This window comes from Drosophila yakuba, chromosome X, assembly GCF_016746365.2.
Source record: "Drosophila yakuba strain Tai18E2 chromosome X, Prin_Dyak_Tai18E2_2.1, whole genome shotgun sequence".
Classification (NCBI taxonomy): domain Eukaryota; kingdom Metazoa; phylum Arthropoda; class Insecta; order Diptera; family Drosophilidae; genus Drosophila; species Drosophila yakuba.
Window position 1 is genome coordinate 12307862 of NC_052526.2, and position 22403 is coordinate 12330264.

Here is a 22403-nt window from a genome sequence, read left to right on the forward strand (position 1 = left end):
TTATGGATAAGCTTGAAGGAACATTCAATGCTTTTGCTTTTGAGCACACACAAATACACAAGTTAGATCAAATTCACATCATTTATAAGTTCATAACCATTTACAAGCAACACATGTAAAAGCATTGGGCTAGTCGGGAAATTGTGAACATCGATTATGCGATTAAGTAGCTTTGTAATCTGTATATGTCGCTGGAGAATGTAGCATAACATTGACTAAACACTTTATTATGAAAATATTTGTCTTGCACAAGTATGATTGTAAGTTGGAATTATTTGCACTTAAACCTACAATTGCCAAGCTTGAATAAATGGGATTTGGAATTTTTCGCTTAAGACTACATACTTCGGTATACATAAATATATGCTTGTATCCATATACAGGCTTCTTTAACGATATATATATATATAGAGTACACGAATAAATGCCGCGATCGAAAAATAAATATTTTATGGTTTTCGCGTGCCGGCGAGTCCTTAGTAATCGAGCTATTCCCAAGGTCCCTAGCACCCTGGATTCTGATCCGCATTACCGATTGCCGCGCTGCGCCGCTTGCCCTTTCTTTTTGATCTCGGCTTCAGCGGAACGGACGCGTTTCATCCACGTGCCAGGCCGTGGGCGTTGGACAGGCGATGGGCTTCCAGTCGGCTTAGGCGCCGCCCTCACGAGCTCATCAGGCTGTCCAGGAAGGAGTGTTTGTTGACGACCTTCGTGGTGGCAATCAGGAACTCCACGTTGTTGTCCTCCTGGGCGGCAAGGAAACGCAGCGCAGCAATTTCGGCGAACGTGCATCCGCCCACAAAGCAGACGAGCACCACTCGCGGCACATTCAGCAGCGATCCCTCGCTGACTGTGGTGACTGTGTGCCGTCCACCGATGCCCACCAGCTGCGCCTGAAAGTCCTCGAACGTCGGACCGGGCAGGTTGTTGATCTGGCTCTTGAGCGACTGCCATCCCAGCGGTTTGAGGGAGTGCTCCACCAGGCGAGCGGTCAGCGGAGCGTAGAAGCTGTGCACGTAGCTGATGTCCTTTGGCTCAATTTCGACATTGTCGTCCACCGTAAGGTGCAGCGTCTGCAAGAGGAAATTAGGTTTTGAAAACACAGTTTGATAGGAAATTTAATTACGAGCTCAACGAGGTATGACATTCCATATTCGGACCAATATTTCGAATGCTGTGATTAAAATACTGATCATTATTTACGCAAAATAACATAAAATCGATTTTCGGCAAAATTTCAATATTTAGGATTGGTATTTTCGGTATAACTTGGCTAAAAATGGTCAGAAGGCAAAAAGAATTACATTTTTGTACTCCTAATTACCATTACTAACCAACCAAATCATGTTTTGACCGACTCTGTTAAAATAATTTTTGGCCAAATTTTCGCATCTTTTGTAAGGGGTAACATCATCAAAAATTGACAAAAATGTGAATTTTTTTTTTTTTTTTTGAAAACACAGTTCGATAGGAAATTTAATAACGAGCTCAACGAGGTATGTCATTCCATATTCGGACCAATATTTCGAAAGTTCTGATCAAAATACTGATATTTATAGTCGCAAAAAAACAGAAAATCGATTTTCGGCAGAAATCCAAAATCATCATAAAAAATTACAAATGGCGCTCACCTTTCGCAGAACGCTATAAGCTCGCGACTCCGTTTGCAGATGGAGCAGGCCCGATTTCTCCAGGTTGCTGATGGTGAGCAGCACTTCAAGACCGTAGACATGGACCAGTTCGCGTTTGTAGTGGTTTAGCAGCTTCTCCTTGAACCCGGAGGCGGCGTTGCACTGCAGGCAGATGAGCCGCAGGACGCGATTCAACTCCACCTTGCAGGCAATCAGGTCCTCAATGTAGGCGCTCGGCTTGTCGAGATCTGCGCAAACCATGAACTCCTGCTCGGCGGCCAGGTCGTCAGCGAAGCGCACCGCGTTCACCTGTTCGTGCAGGAGGCCAGCGATGGCGGTGTGCTCCGAGGTGGCCTTCTTCTGGGCCATTAGCTGCGGCAGGAGGTTCTCGACGAAGCTCTTGATCTCCTGCACGCTCTTGTCCTGGGAGGTGGCGTGCATCTGAACGTGAATTTCTCGTGCCTTTCGAGCGAGCAGCTTGGTAGCCTCGTTGAAGTGCTTGTTGCGCAGCTCCGCGTACAACTGCTCGCCGGAGTGGAGAAGGATGGTCTTTTTCTCGGAGTCGCCTAGCAACGACTGCGATTCCTCGACTCGTGGGCCACTGCCTCCTCCTCCAGGGAGGGTTCCGTCAGAGGGAAAGTTCTCGGCGGGCAGCGTCAGTTTGTTCTGCCGGATGCCGTAAAACTCATCGATAAGCCCCTCGTAGGTGAGTTGAGTGGCCAGGGGGCTGAGCAAATCGATGCTCCTGTCCAGGAGGATCAGCTGATCGACGACACCCTTGTCGCCGTTGTACAGAGTCCGCTCATCTCGGCCCAGCTGCTTGGCGTGCTCCCATACCCTGTGCGCAAACTCTCCCTTTCCGTAGATCTTGGGAATGCGACCGTAGAGCCGCTGAAGCTGCACCAGGCCTACTGCCGCCTGATACAGCGAACTGGTGTCACCGTCCACGCATACGTCGCGGAAGGCGTTGGGCATCTCCATGGACACCAGGTCGACGTCCAGCGGCAGGTAGTTCCAGGCCAGTTCCTCGATGTTTCCGAAGCTGCCCAACACGCCGCTGACCTCCAATTGGCTGATGCACAGGCATGAACGCCTTGGGGCGAACAGGATGTGGTACTGCCGACCACTAGCTGCTCGTCCGCCTGCCTTTACGTGGCTGGCGAGCTGCTCCATGAGCGCCACGCGTGGGCGCACCACGTACACCACATTGGCCACCTCGCGCGGCAGGTGGAGTTCCGGCTTGAGGGCCAGCAGACGGATGCCTCTATCAGCGAATAGCTTCGGCCGGGTAACCAGGTCCAGCGGTCCGATCATGGCCTCGTCCAGCACAATCACCTTGGAACCCTCGATGCGCTCCAGCTGCTGCACCAGCTCGCGGCAGGCGGCCTCCTGCAGCAACTGCAGGTTGACCCGCTGTCCATGGCCCTTTAAGTGCGGGAACATGCTCCTTTCCTCTTGACAGAAGTGATGATTCGTATGCTCTGCGGCTTCCGCTTGGTCGCTCCCGTGTCCTTGGTGGTTTGCCTTTGCTGTGCGTTGGCGGGGTTGGTGCAACGCCCACGGATTTCAGCTGCAGAAGATCAGGGACGCGACTGTGGGCGCTGCAAAACAGCTGATTTGGACAGCGCCTGCGCTTTGCAGAGCGGTCCCCACTTACAGTACGGTCACACTCGCCGCGGTTCTATGGAGCATTCACACTAGCACTCGCCTGCAATTTAACATCAAAACATATGCAAAATATTCCCTTTTTCGTTAAAGCAACTAAATAAAGGTAAGATAAAAAAAAAATAAAAGTATAGGTTAATCAATATGTTTTATTAAATATCGCTATATATGTTATGATTTTCATGTGTTATTTTTCGTTAAGACGCTGGTAAAGGCTTCAACTAGAGGCAATAAAATCACAGTAGCAGGCCGTGCAGTGTGAACGATGCAGAACACAACCAATTTTTCGCCAGCGACCAGTGTCACCACATCCTCACAATTAAACACAAACAGATGCCAATTTGCATCTTTGCTTGGGCCGCTCAATTCAGTTTAAATTGATTTGCTAGTTGCTCCAAGTCCTCAGCTTAAAATGAGCAGCTGTGGTTGCGAAACGGCCAAGGATCGGAAAGACTAGAATATTACAAGCAGCAGATGACAACCCTGTCGTTGCAGTCGGCACTCAAACATTACACAAAAGAACAACAAAATATTAAGGAGAGCGCACTCAAAATAGAGCTCAATTCCCGACCGTAACTGTAAATTACGAAGCCCGGAACCGTAAATCGCCGCTCCACGATGAGCAAAACCGATCCGTTGCGCCAAGTGCTCACCGATTTGATCAAAGAGTCGCAGTAAGTGGATTGAGTGCACAGGTGGCCAGTCGATCTAGCCGCTGCTCCTGCGCCACTACTTTCACGCCTCTTTTCCGCCTCTGGCACATCAGCTTACCTCCTTTTTTATCCCACAGATCGCCCCTCACTCCGGAGGACATTGTTCGGGAGTTCCGGGCCACTAGTGAACGACGGCTGCCACTCTGTGACCTGCTCCAATTGTTGGTGTCCATCAGCGAGAGCCGTCCAAACTTCATAGAGGTGACCAAGGAGATCGCAGACATCCTCCAACGCAAGGATCCCATGTACGCACTGCTGGTGTTCGTCCAACGATACAAAGAAAGCGGCATATCCTCCAGGTGCAGCAGTGGAATTAGCCTTTCGACAATGGGCTCCCCACATGGAATTAAGACCTCGTTCAACTCCGCCTCGGATGTAGACTCCGCAACCGCTTCAGCCCCAACAACGGGACGCTCAATCACATCGGCCAGCTCAACCACAACAGCACGCTCTGGCACATCGGAATACTCATCGGCATCCTCCAGGCTTAGCTTGCCCCAGGCCCAGGACTTTCCCACCTCGACGCCGGTGAACAGCAAAAAGTCCGCCGACTCCGACGCTTCCTCCGGAGTCTTCGTCAGGCGCGGTCCAATGCAACGCAACCATGGACAGAACAAGGAGGAGCGCGGCGATTTAAGTGTGGTGAGTGCAGACCCAGTGTGCTGTTCGCTGCCATCGACTTGGCCCCTTTAAATAATCAATAACCAACCCACACAGATCAAGGAGCGTGTGCTAAGTGCCGTATCCGATCGATCCCTGAACAGCTACCGCTCGGTGGCCAGTGACGCGCTCAGCAGCAGATCGGGCAACGGCACAAAGACGTCGGCGACTGTCATAGCGACGCCAACTGGCGTACCCGATGAGTACCGCACTCATTTACTGTGGGACTACTACAAGGTGGACGGGAACAAGCTGCCAAAGACTGAGATCGCCGCCCTGCCGCTTTCCAGCCAGGAGAATTTGCTGCTTGACGAGCTGCTGCACTGTCTCACGGGCGTGCGGGAAAACCTCCTGGTGCCCCGGCAGCCCGATCCTACTACCGTTGGCCTGGCCAAGTTCGAGACGGGCTTTGACATACACATGCAGCTCGACCGCTCGCTGGCAGAGCTGGTGAAGGACATCTTGCCATTGGCCTCCTACTTTATGGGCATGCAGAAGATAGTTACGGCCACCAACGGCCAGGGGCAGGTGATGAACTCACTGAATGAGGCACTGCAGGATCTTACGCACGACTTCTACGTAAGGATATGCATTCTTGTTCTGGCAAATGCTTAGCTAACTGATCTTTCTTCTCTCCCGGTTCTAGCTGTTGATCGTGCAAGCCGAACAGGAGCTGCGGCAACATAGATTAACATTGCAGAAGCTACTTTACTACCTGCAGCCGACGCTCTGGGTGATGGAGGAGATCTGGACCTCGTTGGTGGACATTCAGCTAAGCGATTATCGGGATGCCGCAGTGTTGACGTACCTGCACGAGCGGATCAAGCGGCTGGAAGGCGACCGAGCTGCACAGCAGCTGATCATAGGATTGGCGCGCAAGGCGGCCGAGCCGTACATGCGCATGCTACAGATGTGGATTCAGAAGGGCGTGATCGTGGACCGCAACCAGGAATTCCTCGTGGAGGACAACGAAGTGATTCACCGCGACGAGCTGCCCGAGCATTATTCCGACGACTATTGGGAGAGGCGCTATAACGTCCGTCGCGATCACATACCGTCGTTTCTGGAAAAGTACTCGGACAAGATCCTGCGCACCGGCAAGTATCTTAATGTGATCAGGCAGTGTGGCAAGCGCGTAATGCCCACGCAGGAGATGCACCTTGAGTTCGATCCGACCAGCGAGCGGCACGTCTCTGTCATTAACGATGCTTATTACTTCGCCGCTCGCATGCTGCTGGATGTGCTGCTAACGGAGAACGACCTGATGGGTCACCTACAGTCGGTGAAGCGTTACTTGCTGCTCAACCAGGGCGACTTCACCATGCAGTTCATGGACGCCTGCGAGGACGAGCTGACCAAGAACGTGGATCACGTGCTGCCCATGACGCTAGAGAACCTGCTTGGGCTAACGCTCCGCCTCTCCTCGGCCCGTAACGATCCCTACAAAGATGATCTGCACTGCGAGCTGCTGCCCTACGACCTGGTCACGCAAATGTCCAAGATCATGAACCAGAAGGAGGAGTACTGGCAGGCACAGCCCCGCCTCGACCTAAGCGGCCTCGAGTGTTTCGCTTTCACCTACGAGGTGAAGTGGCCCTGTTCTTTGGTGCTAAACCACATCTCCATATCCAAGTACCAAATGCTCTTCCGACAGCTCTTCTACTGCAAGCACGTGGAGCGCCAACTCTGCAAGTGGGTTTCCTCTTCATACCTCTCTTATGCCCAAGATCATTCAATTTCTTCTTTCGCAAACAGAATTTGGAAGGAAAACTCGATTGCCAAAAAGTTCTCGCCGCAAGCGGCTGAGCTCTATCGTTCGGCGTTCACTCTTCGCCAGCGTATGATGAATGCCATTCAGAACCTGGAGTACTACATGATGATCGAGATAATCGAGCCCAACTGGCACATCTTCATCGAAAAGATGAAGACGGTGGAGAACGTGGATAACGTTCTGCGTCTCCATCAGGACTTCCTCGACTCGTGCCTTAAGAACTGCATGCTGACGGAGTCTTCGCATCTGAACCGCGCCATCTTCAAAATCTGCAAGATCTGCCTGAAGTTCTGCGAGTTCATTCAGGTGAGTTCCAGTGCAAGGACACCAGGTGGCTAAATTGCTTTTCGTGTACAAATTTCTTGCCTTGTTTCGTGCTCCGCTTTTAATGCTCTATGTCTATATCCCGCCTGCCAACGCCTCCAACTCCAACTCGAATCCTTTGTAAACCCCACCTTCGCAGCGCTCGCAGCGTTTCTTTCTGGACGCTGAGCTCAAGTCGATGGTATGCGACACCCACGATAGCGCGGACAGCTCCGAGTCCGAACAGGAGAGCCTGCACCGGCCACAGGTATTGTGTAGGCTTGTGCTTACCCAAGTTGTTCGTTTCAGTTCCTGTGTTCTCCCCCACTTTCGTTATCGGTGGATCCATTTCCGTGGCCCCGATTTTTTTCTCCAATTTGGATTGCATGCAATGCTTTATTTGAAGTTTTAATTTTTTATTTTAGATCTTTTATAGCATGATAGTATATTAGAAAATTACAACTTTATTATATAACTTATTGAGTTCTTGTTTGGATTTTTTCCTTGCCCTTGAAATTATTGTTCTACGTAAACATCGCATTTTAAATGAACTATTTATAAATAGTATTATTTTAAATTATTTAAATATTTGGTTGACATAATCTGTGTTGGTTATCTTAAATCCGATTCAAATCGGGTTACTTTTATATCTTACAAACTTTTACGTATTTCCCAGCCATTAACTTGTGATTTCTTTGTTCCCTGTTAGTTGGAGACCTCGCTGGATCCGGCGGATACGTTTTCGGAGCGGGTTAAACGCTTTGATCTGGAATTCACCGGCTTGCTGATATCGTTCCTCAAGCAGATCAACAACATGGCGAAGAAGAACACCGCCGATTGCTTCATGAATCTCGTGCACCGCATCAACTTCAATGCGTTCTACTCCGATCAGATGGATAAGATGTGTGCAAAGGATGCCATGGGCTAAGCCAACACGTCCAGTCCAGCGAAAGGGCTGTGCAAGCGGAAAAGACAAGAACAAAGTATTAGATAAACGAATTTCATAATCACAAGCGCACATTTAACTAGAATGTTTCCCCACCATTCCCGCATGTCTTCTAATTTGCCATCCAACTAAGCGCACTACTTGTTTCCCGTTTAGTTGTACAAATTCGAATATGTATGAACTAATAAACCAATTGAAATGTTCTCCGCTGCCCTTTGCGTCCACACAACTGCAATCAACGGCACTGGACACGATTTCCGAGTACAACGTAAGCCAGCGGCGTAGAGTGCTGGCTGTGCCGCCCACCTGGATGCACTTCGTCCTCGTAATCCTGAATCAGCTCGCCCGCGATTAGCTCGCCCACTGAGTGGGAATACACTTACTCTAAATACTCTTGTTTACTTATCGAATCATTTTCATAGCTGAGGTTTTGGTTCCACGTTTGGCTGCCATGGAGATTCAACATTGGGTGCTCTTCCTCCGCCGGTTGCCTCCTGCTCCTGAATAAACAAAAAAAAAACAAAATGAACAGAGATCCTTCATAGATCTGTATGCTAAGTGCAGGTGAAGAAAAAATTCGCTATTGTTAGGTGCGATAAGAAGTGTGAGAATAATATTATATATTATATTTATAGATTATGTAAATATTCTATAATTTAAAATATATTGAGCATTCGGCAGGCTATGATTTAATTTTCAGTTAGCACTTGCAATTAAGCATGAAATCCTAAACCTGATCTAAAAAATATTATTTACTGCTGTTGAGCATTGTGTAGCATTATCTAGTCTAATCCTAAATTAATAATAAGCAGTGCTGCGTTCGCTTTAATCCCATTTTCCCCAGCGCCCATTTCCTTCACTTCCAATATGGCGAGTGGCATTTTCATGGTTTTTCATCGGTGCCCGATGGTTTCTCCGCTTTGGAGCCACAGACTGTTCAGGGGAACACACATGGCACAAATATACGAGTACATGTGTATATACATACGTATATATACGAGCCGATACACACCCACAAAAGCCAATTTCTAGGCATTTGTATGTGGAGCGAAGTCCCCCCTTTATACATATATATGCATATGTATATACATACATATGTGCTGCAAATATTGGAGTATATAAATATGCAGTCGCCAGTGGACGTGGGTGCGTTTGTATGTTCGCCATTAGCCGTCATCAATGTCCAACGGTCATCTCTATAACATCTCTGTTCCCCTTCCCGTTCCCGTCCACCCACCAACCACCACTCACCCATCCGGCCATCCCCCGGATTAACCACCCTACGCCCACAACTCCACAAGGAATTGGCAATTTAAGCTCGCATGAATTATCGACAATCAATTATGGTTTTTGGCCATGTCGCTCTCCGGGCTCCATCCTCGTCTATCCTTTTCCTGCGAATGGTCTCGACAACCGGACAACCGGACAGTTGGACTGGTGGACAGTTGGACTGGTGGACTGCCGGACAGTTGGCCATCCGGATAGCCAGATAGCCAGATGGCCAAAGCCATCGCCATATAGCCACATAGCCATATATGCCCACAGACTGTGTGCGATTGTGCGCGCCTATATATGTTAATTAATCAAAAGCCCATCTATCCATCGATTCGGCATTTACAGACATATGCAAATGAAAGGCGCACAAGCAGCTCATTAATGTGCGCAGAAAAGCCCCAATAACAAATGCGCGAATAACAAGAACATCAGTGCCGAAAGAAATAAACACGCATATCGCTTTAAAAACAAAGCCTCCCTCCCCCTCCATTCGCATTACGCTTGCCCCAACAGCACTGATGTCACATTTTCGGCATTCGACCAAGTAAATACCCTATCTTTCATTTTCTAATTCGGCACGCTGCAATTTAATGCTTACACTCTACCACTTCCTTTACAGAACCACTTACTTTTCAACGTCCTTTTGGTGATAACTTCATTTGGTGTCTCACTTGGTGTCTCACTTGTTTCGGTGCACTTCGTCACTACGTGGACTGACGCGCACTGTCTGAGTAAAGGGTATCTGATAGCAGGGAATCCCTTTCTTCTGCCTTCCTTGTTGGTATATGAAATCTTAGTAGTTTAACTGATGAGCAGAGTGCATTTCCTTACAAAACATGGTTTAGACAACGTGAATATCTCACCAGATATCGAATGCATAAAGATGTGATACCCGTGTTATCTAGGCCATACCTTGGGGTGAACTCTGAGCTGTCCGCACTTGGTTGATTCCGAATCGGAATCGGAATAGGAATAGGAACCGTGCGAAGTTGGTAGGTGCAGTGCTCCGGCATTAATGAGAACTAATCCAATGATGCCGGGTCCCCATTGGAGATGCCCTCACCAATGTCGTGGCACTGCATGCGATTCTCACTCACCTCTGGAACTTCAATGCCTCCTCCAAACTCCCGATCTCCCGATCCTCGTAGCCTGCGGAATCTCTGATTGCAAACGACCCCCACATCTGTATCGGGTGCAAAACACATACAGTATGTAGGCAGTGTTTAAAGTCAAGAATTCAATATTGCTGGATATTGTTGGATGTGTGGTTTCAGTTTCATAGTTGCCGTCCGTAGTTCTCCAGTTTCGTTGGTTTGCTGGTAGTTTTTGGTACTTGAGCGCAGAAAATTTCAGAGGCTTCGTATTGTATATATAGTCTGTCATACAGTACGAAGTCCCGGAAACTTGTTGCCATAATACCAAGATGACTTCTTTCCCAGGTCCTCTGAAATCATTCCAAAATATCATTCGTATGGCCAACAATGGGCTAAGCTTGAAAATAATGCCTGGGCAGCAGGAAGCTCGAGTTCATTCAATTACAGGGCCATTCAGCTGCACGGATGTGGCAGCCATCCGCCACTCCTCTACATCTCTACATCTCTACTCCACTAGCTCCAGCTCCAGCTGCCACATGACACGTGTCCTTGGACAATGGGCCGCACTACAAGCGACCCACTTAGAAGGAGACCCGCCCCCTGAACGCCCACCGCCCCCGAAAACCAGGTATCTGTTAATTAGGCAATACAATATACAATATGCTCTAATTCAGGCCTCTAAAACGCGACAGCTGCTAATCAGCTCAAGTCTCAGTTGATTCTAATATATGATATCCCTAGTTCGATGTAGAAATACTTCTCTGTATGTAAATATTCGTTTCTAATATTTATTAGTTTAGGCTTAAAAGTAACTAAAAATGAAGCTATTTATACAAAAACCTCTTCAAAGTCAAACATTTAAGGAACCTATTGCTATTAGTCTACTACTCAAAGTGAGGTATCTTTGTGGTCCTTTTGGTTCCCCAAGGCATCTTCAAATAATCTGGCTTATCCGGTTATCTTGGTCGCGTGCTTTTAAAGGGGGAATCGGAAACAAATAAAATGATTGCATTGAATAAGTTTAATAGATTTTGCCACTCAAAGCGTGACCCATATACACGTGAACCCGGAAAAATCACACAGACACTTTCCACTTCCCACCGAACGAACAATCCCAATGAAAATTGGGAATGCGAACTTTATTCGCATGTTGTGGGCGTGGCACTCCTTTTTTTTCTTTTTCGAGTCCTTGGACAAGGTGAGGGCTGAGGTGGATGGGGGGGATGAGGTGGACGAGGTATTTAGTGCCGAGCATTGTCATTCCGTGCGAAATTAGGAAGCTCCTGGAAAAAAGAGGAGGTGACGAAATTAGCGAACACAGCCGCACACGTGACACGGTTTTTGACTTCTTTTGACTCCTTGACTGCTCCTGTTGCTGGTTGTTTGCTCTTGTTGCTGTTGTTGTTGCTGGACGGCCAAGTGGAGGCACGTGTCGCAGCAAATTGGGTGATGTCCTGCCCATCCTGCCCATCCTGGAGGGCTAATGGCCGGGGGCAAGGCCGCTGGGGAGGGTCAGGGGTCGCGGATACAGATGCGTGTGTGTGTGCGGATGTGGACGTGTACGCCATCCGCATGCCGACAAACAAAGGCATTGCGCTGACGTCAACGCACGCACCCGCTCACAGCAAGGAGGAGAGCGCCCAAAGGACCAGGTGGACCCACACCTGCTGCGGAAGGACCTCGAACTTCGGCTGCCTCGACTGCCACGACTGCATCCTGGGGCATCCTGGGGGAGCCTCGTTCATCCTTGGTGGCCAAACAATGCCAGCAAAACAAGCTCTTCGCCGGCAAGTGGGCATTCATCGAATGGAGGTAGAGTCCTGTGGAGGATTCCCTTAAAGCGATTGCATAATCACCATCATGAACATTGATGTAAGCTTCAGCACCTTAAAACTTTGTCCTTAATTTGTTCTCAAGCCACAGAGATAATTAATAATGGAAATTGACATTTAAATTAAATACATTTGTATCACATCAGTTATAAAGATATTTAGGTAGGTATATGAAAATATGTAAAATATGAAAAGCTTTTTTAGATCGACTCTTTTTGGAATACAGCTGCTTAGCTAATTATTTCATAAATAGCAACAAATACTTCAAGAAATTAACACAAATTAAATTGCAAAATTTTTAGCGTAGTTCTAACGTATTTTCTCCAAGTGCAAAGTATACAAATAGCCCAACCAAACTGACTTAATTTGCCAGTCGCAGAAGTTGCGCCAACAAAAAGAGGAATGGGCATGGGCATGGAACTGGAACTGGGCAGGAGGAGGAGCTGGCAGGAGGCAGGAACACATGTGCAAATTGATTTCGAATTTTTGTGGCATAATTCCACAATTCATTTGATCTTCATTTGGCTGTTATCGCAGTGACTCTTTGTTGTCCTTCAGTTCAGTTCAGTTCAACTCGACACAACGCGGCTGGGTGAGTGAATGGTTGTTACAATTTCACAATTGTTTGCCATCCGACGCTAAAGAGGCACATCCCAGGACGTGTCCTTGCCTACTCGAATTACCAGCACATTGACATCGACACATTAGGGCAAGTGCAGGCGGCATCGGCAGTGGAATAGAAGTCGAAATCGCAGGGAGGGATTGGCATGGAATGAATTGAATAGTCAGTGGCAGTGGCAATGGCAATGGCATTGGCGGGTGGAATCGGACGAAGTGGAGTGGATTGATGTGGAGTGGAGTGGAGTGGAGTGAAGGAACCACCCCCAGAGACAAGGCATTGGAGATGCCAGTCGCTGGTCCTGATTCACGCAGTTGTCCATCAGGAAGCCCTGTCCTCCAGGATATCCCAAGTCGCAGCTCCTTCCCCTTCGGAGCGACAAATGTGCGCTTTAGAGCGACACCCCGAGGTGTTGGCTATCGCAGTCACTTGAAAGGACGACTCCCGGCAGCTCCTGGTGGTCCGTCCCAGTGCTCTAGTGCATCTCCATCCCCGTTCCGATTCCGATTCCCATTCTCATTCCAAATCCAAGTCCAATTCCCCTACCCTTTCGAAATGCGAACGCGTCGGCGCCTGAACGCCAAATCGAGCATATGCGCACTTGGATTAGGGCGAATGGAGTGCCTATTTAGGGATTTGACTTCTCCGATTGCAAATGCTCTTTGAATTCGCGGATTAGGGTCTGCTTATGCACTCATCACCAACTTGGCATTCCTAAATACAAAATCCTAGCTTGGAAGGGAAACCTTTGCAATGCTTAAAAACAACAAACGGACATTGAAAGTTTCGTCATTAGTATCAGTTTAAGTTCCTTATTCTCTTTCTTTCTATTTAAGTTTGATTTAATAAGAATTATAATCTTGTTCAGCTTTTGATTGCTTTATATTCCTTAATAGAATATTATAGATTGTCTTATCTGTTTCGACCTCTTTAGTGACTGTAAAAGATCAACTTAAAACTAGGAAAGATAGAAACGGACGCACAAGCGGACAAAGCTATACGGACGGACATAGCTTATCACTGTAAGTATACTATCATTTGGAATTCTACTATTTTCCTTGGAATCAAGTTATATTCACTAACAATACAGTAATGAAATGTGGTCGTAATGCAATGCTGATCTTATAAGGAAATACCTATTAATCGACTTTATAGATCTCGATCAGCGCGCTTGAAGGTCGGCTGTGTTGACAGGCGAATTGGAAAGATGTCGATGTGGATGTGGATGAGGATGTGGATGGAAACGTCCCAATTGAAATCGGACGTGTAGTGCACTTGTGCAGGACCACCGGGAGTGCCGCCACCCTTTCTGGCCAAGTTGCCACCCCATCGAGACGAGGACGCAGAAGGACGACGATGAGGATGAGTATGAGGGTGAGGGTGAGGTTCAACTGCCCGTGTGCTGAGCTTCATTTGAAATTATTTAGGCAATAATTACTATTGTGTCTTATGCTTACATTTTGCCATTCTGCCGCACCGAGGCGTTGGCGAAGTGGTTCGGATTCAGACTCAGATTCAGATGCGGATTCGGATTCGGGTTCTGGTTCGGATTCGGGTGTGGGTATGGATGTGGATGGGGGTGTGGATGTGGGTGTGGGTGTGGGTTCCACGCCCATCCCATCGCCGTCGTCACCCTCTTGACTTAATGAGGCCTTTTTGTGCTCTTGATGGATTTTAAATTGTTGTCATCATCGCTATTTGTTTGCTGGTGCTGGTGCGTTGGCAAATTGTTCGAGGGGTGAGCAGTCGCAGGGGATGAGGTTTGCATGGATTGGAATGGGTTGTGTTGGATGGCTTGCAAGGTTTGCAAGTTCTCGGGTGGGGTGGGGTAAAAGGCTGGGCTAATCCTGCTAGTTGGATTGCGGTCGCCGGCACTGCTAAGCGGATACGGATGATGATGATGATGATGCTGGTGATGATGCTGGTGATGAGGCGTAGGCCTATGCGGATGCGGATGCACTGCTTTGTCCGGGTCAGGCTTTTCATGCTCAGCGCGTCTTATCCGCACCTCTATCTCTGCCCATTGTTGGCCTTGGCATTCCGAGTGGGCTAATCATATCCGAGCATTCAAATGGGTCGCCAATGGGTTGGAGAGCTCAGGAAAGGCAAGCGGCATCGAATAAATGGATACAATTGGGTAATCAAGTGAGGCAGGTTAAGTAATCATGTGTGTTTAACCTCAACTCATGAATGCAAACTCATAAATATAACCCCATCATATATCTCTCCATCTCAGTGATTGAAAAAGTCGTCTTAATCATAGTTAAATTAAATACAATTGAATACAAATTCATAAGCATAATACCATCATATATCAGGATATATCTGTATATTAACTTCAAATATTATATATATTTTTTGGATAATTTACATTACACGCTCACCTAAGAAACTTTCTGTTTTGTTACTGCAAAATCTGGCAACAATTAATTTAATCCAATGAAAAAGTTCCGAGCAAACACACACAAATGTGTACTAGGTTCTGCCTCAAAACTTTGTCAAATTTGTCATTAATTGAATATTGTGATCAAATCGGACAGTTAACCAGAATTGATAAAGGACTCAAGTTTTCGCCATAAATAGCCCCTTAACGTTGCCTTTTGGCTGGTGCTTATCGGGCTTTTAAAAGCTTTTGTCTCCGCACCCGGTGGCCATTAAAGATTTAGCAACCTGTCGTTTCATTGACTTCACCGCAGTGCTGCGAGCAGCCCAAGCTGGCGACCATCCATCCATCCATCCATCAGCTATTCGTCCTTCCTCGCCTGCGTTCACGCATGGTCAGCCTTTGCGAAGGACCAAGGAGCAAGGACGAAGGACGAAGTCGCTGGAGGATGAGGATGAGGATGGAGTTGAGGGGAACGGGATCATGAGCCGGAAATGCGGAGAGGCCGCATGCTATCGCCCCTTTTCAGTTGCAAATTACATTCAAATTATACGATTTTGATAAGAGGGACATTCAAAAGTTTCCAATTTCAAGTTGTGCCGCTCTTCAAGTGCGCCGCATTGCCCTTCGTCCTTTTTCGTCCTGTTTTCGGCCCGAGTCCTGCGTGCCGTCAAAAAAGTTCTCGCTAAACTTGTCACAAAGTGTGCGTGTGGAAGCGGGATGGAAGAGCACAGCAAGATGCGGATCCCGATGCGGATGCGGATGCGAATGCGGAACTGCAAAGGCAAAGGCAAAGGCAGCGGCACAAAAAGTTGACATATGTGCGCCCCGAGCACTTTTCCGGAAACAGCAGGGCGACATTTTTTCCATTTCTACCTTCTTCCATCCGGCAACTTGCCCGTCGCACCCCCCCACTACGCTCTCTATATATGTGTATCCTTATTTTATTTTTTACTTTTCATTTTGCGATGAGTTTTGAGTATATCTTCAGCATCAAGGGACATTCACTTGATTTCTGTTGCGACTCCATGATAATCATGTTGTTCTCGTTGTTCTTGTTGTTCTTGCATGTAGTTTTTGATGTATCTCGAAAATGGCAGGACTGGGAAATGTATAAAGAGTCCTGCGGAGGCGGAGCATCCAACCAAACCAACACAACCACCCACGCAACCTTCATTCCATTCCCCGCCATTTTGCACATGTACAAAGGCGGCGAATGGGGATTTTGGTATTTCACTAATACGGGAAAATGCAAAGTGAAATTGAATTTCTTAAAATGATGCCAATTAAATCGAAAGATTTGAATGCCTTAAATGTTTCCATTTGAATAATTAACTCTTAAAGGCGCAGCTATTATCCTTTTCCATTCGTTTTTCGAACATTCTCCCAGTGTTGTCACAACAATTCCTAAGATATCCGCTGACATGGGCCACATTCTTGAAAGCCATCTTTATATATGTACATATACACCAAAATGAAGAGGTAAATGAAGAGGTAAATGAAGAGTTTAATGAAGTACTTAAGATTGAGTTTATGAGGTTTCTCTTCCATTTGGATCGCTGACATGCAAATCACTTTGATGTATTCAAATGTGATAACATCAATATATTTTTATAAATATAACTATAATATCACAAAAGAAGTATTTGAACTGCACACACTTAGGAATACCTAGCTGTCTTGGACAAGTCCCCGTAGCTTCCAAAAAAGTTATATTTGACTTTTGGAACACAAATACTACTTCTTTGCTCGCTTGGAGGCCATGACCAGTGCTAAGTCAGTGGTTCTGTTTTCCCGATTCACTGATTCACTCACTTGCTGTTTGCTGCTCCTTTACGTCAACTTGTTGTGTCGAGGAATGAACAGATTTGTTCTATTTGTATACTCAAAATCTAAGTTCAGCCACCAACCACGAAAAGTCGACGTTAAAATCTTATAACCTGATTAATAGATTAAGGAAAATACTGTTAAAAACATCACATGAAGAGGATGCTTTGATTTGGTTTGTTGAAACTTGTACCCTGTAATTTTGTGAGTTGTTCCACTGCTGTTGATATCCATTACTCGTAGGGCGAGAGGAGTATATGTATCACGGTATCACAAATGTGAAAACATAGTACCCTCTTACTCCACGAACAAGGAATACAAATGAAGCCTATAATATCTGGGATTGGAAGTATGGTATTATATGTAGCATACTTTCGGACACTTCTGTGCGCCAAAATTGAGTTGGATCGAGAAATGGCAAAATATTTGAAATTGTATAAATGGTCATGCAAGTCATTTATACAAAGTAAATATTTAACAATTTCACTAGCACCCCATTTTGCTTTTTTAAAGTTGGTTTGCATGTATATCCTCTTGTTTGCTTGTTGTTAGAAATATTATATAATTTATTAGTTTGATGAAGTTGTTAATTGGCTTAAAACCATCACTTTAAACCACTTCAATGAGGCAAATCGATTCATAGATGCATTAGGCCAACAGATAGTGATTTTTCCGAGTGTGATTTTGTAATGCTGGTGGATTTACAGGACGTTCACTGCATTTCGCGCAGTGGAGGATCGATGCGTGGCATAAGGACACCTCCGAGAGGCTCGCATCCTTAGGTTCGCTCGAATCCCGCCTTGACGGGCGTAATTGAACTTCCCCACTCCTGTGGGCATTTACTTGTGTTTGAAAGCATTCGGGAAACTAATAGGCTAAATTAAGCGCGTTTAAGCGCGACAAGGAGTAAAAATGCGTACTGCAATCAAAGTGAAAACGTTGAAAATGAAAATGAAAAAAAAAAAGGAGTCGCAGGCTCTTGTAAGGAGGGGAGGGGAGTGTGGGGAAATGCTTCGGAAATGCTTAACGGCGCACGCAGACATCACAAAAGAAATATTGAGTGGGCGGATGCCTGGGGGCGTGGCGGGGGCTAGTGCTCCAAGTAGTGGGCGTGGTGCAGCCGCAAGGAAGGAGCAAAAAAATGACAGCAGCATCGGCTAAATGAGTTGAAGGACGAAACAGGCGAATGGGGGTGATATCAAAGTCCTGGCAAAATGGCGTCAGCCGTTTGAGCAAATGGGGGGCGGGGGAGCAAAGGGAAGTTCGGGGGAAGGGGGAAGGGGGGCATGGGTGGAGGGTTGGCGGTTTGTGGGGGTGGGCAGCAGAGCAAGAGCACTTTCCGAGCACCCAACCATTTTCATTTTGCTTTCCTTTTCATACCCCGCAATCGTCAAGCGAATGGGCATATTTAAAAATCTAAAATTTAAGAATATATTCAGTTTTATAATAGATTAAATTAGTTATAGGCCAGCGCAACATTAAAACTCTCAGATAACTTACTAAAGTCGCTTAAAATACGCGTGTATAGTAAATAGAAAATCAAGTGTACAATAAATATATCTTCATACCTATTAAATAAAAATGTTGATGATTATTCTATGCTCTATATGAAATATTCTATATTTTACGTAATAGTAAAGAAAATGGAACAAATGCACGCAACTTGGCTTGCAACATATAGTGGGTATCTGGTTGTCGCAACACTGGAATTCATTCTTAATTCTCATTTTATTTTCCCTAGTTTTTTTGTCTTTCGCATTTTTTAGTCCTGTTCTTCGCTTTGGCTGTTCCTTGAACTTTTCCCTTTTCAGCAATGCTCTGTTTGTTGTTGTTTTTGCTGTTGTTGTTGTTTTTGTTGTTGTTGTTGTTGTTTGTTGTTGTTGTTGTTGTTGTTGGGCGCTTTTTCTGTTGCGGCAGCTATTTGAAAATTTTTAAAAGATGCTTTTAGCGGTAAATAATGAAAAGTTAAAAAGCCACATCAATGAGATACATTTTTCTTTCTTGCCTGCAAAGTGATGGCTAGGTGGTCCATTTTTTTTCCCCGTTCCTCATTTTTCGATTTTTTGAGAACCCATATGTCTGTGTGCGCGTACAGAAAAAAGGTCCTGGCTAAGGACTCTAAAGCGAAGTGCGTGTGTGCGTGTGTGTAAGCCATCATCGGTGAAAACAACAGCAGCAGCAATCGGTTGTTGGGCAGGACTCCTCCTTCCCGGTATTCGCAAAAATTGAAAGATGTCGTCCCAGGGCAAAAACATCAATAAATAGAAGGAAAAAAGGACGAAGACTGGCTAGAATCTGCTCTTGGTTGCTGGTTACTGGTTGCTGGTTGTTGGTTGTGTTGGTTGTGTTGGTTGTGAGTTTTTGTTTTTGGGGCTTTTCCTTGGCTTTTTGCCTGAGCTTTGCTGGTTGAATGAAATGAAATGGAATGGAATAGATGGATAGCAGCCCTAATTGATGTTATGATGATCACCATCATGCACCCCACCAGCCGCCCCTCGTTTGCCATTGCAGTCGCCGGGTTTCAGTGATATGTTCTTTGTGGCCAACGCTGCGTATGAGTAACATGCGAGCAGAGCCAAGCCAAGTTTGCCTGCGGCGAATGCGAGGGGGGATTGGGACAAGGGGGGGGGGGACTGGGGGCTCATGGGTGGCACTGGATGGTGGCACTGGGTGCCATGTGGGCGGTGGCTTGGAGCTGGATGCTGGCTGTTGGATGGTGGCTGGTGGATGGAGAAGGAATGAGGATGGTGGCTCTGCAGTGGCTGTGGCCAACGGTTTGCCTGTGTGCGTGTGTGCACAGATACAATTTGTAATGATACACAAATTAGTATCCTAAATGGATGCTTAATAGCCTGCTTCACTTCCCCCTGCCCCCTGCCCCCTGCTCCTTCCCCTTCCCCTTCCCCTTCCCCTTACACTCTTATGGGAGCCCGTGTGAGTGCATATGTGCGTGTTTGACTTCGGAAAAGTACTTGCCCACGTACACTCGCCCACAGAGAACACTTAGTTGCTCACACACACACACATACACACACCGGATGCCCTTTGACCCGACGTCATGCATTTAAATGCAAACTTAAAGCATTGCCATGCCAATTGCTGCGGAGTGAATAAGAAAGAATGCTGCAGTGGATTGTCGATGGGCACACCTCAAAATTCAATTCAGGCATGCGGGCTGACTTTTGGGGCAGAAGTCTCGCCATCTTGATTAAGTAAGTATTTCTTAGTGATACCTAGCTACATGCCACAAATCTTTAAACTTTTGTTATCAGACTTCCTTGTGGGATGTACTTAAAATAACAATATTTTGTATTCTTTAAAGCACAGAGATACCCGTAACAATCCAATATATGCATATATATATGTTCTGCTTTAGACAATTTAAATAAGCTCGTAGAATTCCAGTTGGATAAGTCACAATCAATAACTTGCATTCACAACTGAATTTCCTATAAAAGTTCCAACAAATTGCCACTTTAAAGTAAGTCAGCATTTTAGTAAATGGTATAAGGTACCAATAACAACATGCATTTAAAGAGAGAGTGGAGTTAAGTTTTCTTCTGTTAAGTTAAATGCCATTTTTCCCAAGTTTTAAGAAGTCTTGTTTCTTGTGAAATGGCAGTGCACATAGTGACGAAGCACACCACTGAGTTGATTTACTACTTAAGAGGTGCTATGTTTGCTAAACCAATGAATTATCGTGAAATCAGTTTCTTCTTAATTTAAATAAAATATTGCAATAACAACGGCCTGCTTCAGTCGTCTATTTATGTTACTTATTACTAATTTCGTAAGTTGGTAATTTCCTGGCCAAAATCCACTTATATGCCTTTTTCAGGCATTTTCGTCCTGGCAATTGGCTCTTTAAAACCCAAATCATTTTGTTACGGCAAACTTGTGCAGATACATATGTGTATTGTAGCCAGTTGAGCGCTTTTATTCCTTCTTGTCCTTCTGCTCGTTGTGCCCGAGAAAAAGTTTTAATCATTTCGACCCAGGCCCAAAAAGAGGAGGTCCTGATCCGATGAGTGGCCCATTTGGAGCCCATTTTCAGAGCGCCTTAAAGCGGCGGAGCATCTCTCCTACCCCTCCCCCCTCCATCCAAAAGGAAAAATAAAGAAAAACAGGAAAGGACACCCCCGCTGGAAAATTTCAAGAGAGGAGAGGAGCCAAGCCAAACCAAACCAAACCAAACCAAGCCGAGGCGAAGCGAAGCAAACAAAACGTAGCGAAGGGAAAGCGGGAAAAGCGGGAAAAGCGGAAAAGCGGGAAAGCGGGGCATTTGGGGACTTTCAGCTGAATGTATTGTTTTAAGGATTGCTGGGCTGCAGGACGAAGTGGATAGACGACGGCTGGCGCTCCAGCGACTTTCTGCTGGCGGTGCGCAACTGCAGGCGAGCCGAAAGAAAGTGGCAAGAAGAGCGGCAACAGCGCTCCTCGTCGTTGTCCTGCCACGTCGTCCTGTGTCATCGACACATTTAACAAGGATTAATTCATTGCGCAGCAGCGCCAAAAACAACAACAACAACAACAACGACATTTCCAGCGCGGGGGAACAACTCCATTTTGCCGGCCGCCGATTGGTCGCCAGGACTCACACGCTTGCCGCCCTGCGTTGGAGCGAGACAGCTAGTCCTTCGGCCGGCAGGACATCGCCGCTTCTGCCGGCGTCGCTGCGTCCTGTTGCCGTCTCTTTCGCCGGCACTAGCGCCATCTCGCTCTGCCCCTTCATCTCTCTACGCGGACTCAGTTCTTAGCTCTCAGCTCTTTGGGAGCGCCACTCCGCATTTGAGTCGCCAGCTGGAGCAGCCTCTCCCGCTCAGCAGACTGGCAGGATGCAGCCGGAGCTGAGCTGGAGCAGGACTCGCCAGGACTCGTCCGGCCGCCAAGTCCTCAATTCGATCGGAGTCCAACGGTCAGGATGGGATGTCCGCTCTCCGGTGGCAACTGGAGGCCACTGGAATGACACACTGATTCGTTCTCCGGTTGCGTTTCCTATTCGGATTCTGGCTGAGATTCGGATTCGGATTCAGTTTCCCATTCGGACTGGTCGCAGGATATGCACACACACACACATACACCCATACTGCACACACACACACACACACACACACACACACACACATGCATGCAGATAGCAATGGCGACGACAACTAACGAAATTAACCAAGCAAGTTAAAGCGAGACGGCTAGAGGGCCCGACAGTGCGAGTGTGTGCGAGCGGGAGGGCGCTGTGCTACAGAGAGTCGGATGTCGCCCTCTCGCTCTGGCAGGCGGTTCATTATTTTTTGAAAATTATTAGTACGACTAACGATTCGTGGTCTCCGCAGGACACGCACACACACACACGCGAGCGAGAACGGCGAGAGGGAGAGGCACCAACACAGAGCCACAGCTAACCACCAATCGTTCGCGCGCAGCCCGCAAATGTCCCCGCAGCAGGACACGCACACACACACACACACACACACTCGCAGGCATGGCAAGGATATGCGGATATAGAGGGAGCCACCACCAGCACACTGTGTGTGTGTGGAATAGCAGCACCAGCAGCAGCAGCGACAGCGGCGGCAGAAGGACGAGCAGCGACGGCGGCGTCTCTGTTGTCGAGCACATGATCCTTAATTTCGTTATAATTTTGTATGTTGCCTGAAATTGTATATCATTTTAAGTTTGATCGGCCG

At 46.9% G+C, this 22403-nt stretch overlaps 2 protein-coding genes and 1 long non-coding RNA gene across 4 annotated transcripts; 1 reads left to right on the forward strand and 2 right to left on the reverse strand.

Moving 5' to 3' along the window:
* Positions 1–62: 62 nt before the first annotated feature.
* Positions 63–3259, reverse strand: LOC6525180 (vacuolar protein sorting-associated protein 33A). The gene is made up of 2 exons (XM_002100982.4): positions 1632–3259; positions 63–1073 (listed from the first exon to the last, which is right to left on the reverse strand). The coding sequence occupies exons 1-2, from the start codon at positions 3072–3074 to the stop codon at positions 663–665; spliced, it is 1854 nt and encodes a 617-aa protein (XP_002101018.3). The 5' UTR covers positions 3075–3259; the 3' UTR covers positions 63–662.
* A 359-nt stretch (positions 3260–3618) lies between these two features.
* Positions 3619–7892, forward strand: LOC6525181 (gamma-tubulin complex component 2 homolog). 2 transcript variants are annotated; one of them, XM_002100983.3, is made up of 7 exons: positions 3619–3970; positions 4087–4651; positions 4727–5248; positions 5316–6361; positions 6425–6746; positions 6904–7011; positions 7453–7892. In XM_002100983.3, the coding sequence occupies exons 1-7, from the start codon at positions 3915–3917 to the stop codon at positions 7669–7671; spliced, it is 2838 nt and encodes a 945-aa protein (XP_002101019.1). In that variant the 5' UTR covers positions 3619–3914; the 3' UTR covers positions 7672–7892. The 2 variants fall into 2 exon arrangements, with proteins under 2 accessions (XP_002101019.1, XP_015046136.1); XM_015190650.2 differs by lacking the exon at positions 6904–7011 and having other exon boundaries at positions 3620–3970.
* A 191-nt stretch (positions 7893–8083) lies between these two features.
* On the reverse strand, positions 8084–16713 carry LOC120320953. Its single transcript, XR_005560463.1, has 2 exons — positions 9594–16713; positions 8084–8189 (listed from the first exon to the last, which is right to left on the reverse strand). It is a non-coding gene; the product is annotated as an uncharacterized LOC120320953 (long non-coding RNA).
* Between the last annotated feature and the right edge of the window lie 5690 nt (positions 16714–22403).

Bases quoted from the DNA above. Each gene is read 5' to 3' on its own strand.
- LOC6525181 (XM_002100983.3), top strand. From the start codon at position 3,915: ATGAGCAAAACCGATCCGTTGCGCCAAGTGCTCACCGATTTGATCAAA. The intron at 6,362-6,424 runs GTGGGTTTCCTC...TTTCGCAAACAG, and splicing joins GTGGAGCGCCAACTCTGCAA to AATTTGGAAGGAAAACTCGA. The intron at 7,012-7,452 runs GTATTGTGTAGG...GTTCCCTGTTAG, and splicing joins AGAGCCTGCACCGGCCACAG to TTGGAGACCTCGCTGGATCC.
- LOC6525180 (XM_002100982.4), bottom strand. From the start codon at position 3,074: ATGTTCCCGCACTTAAAGGGCCATGGACAGCGGGTCAACCTGCAGTTG. The intron at 1,074-1,631 runs GTGAGCGCCATT...TTCCTCTTGCAG, and splicing joins CTTATAGCGTTCTGCGAAAG to ACGCTGCACCTTACGGTGGA.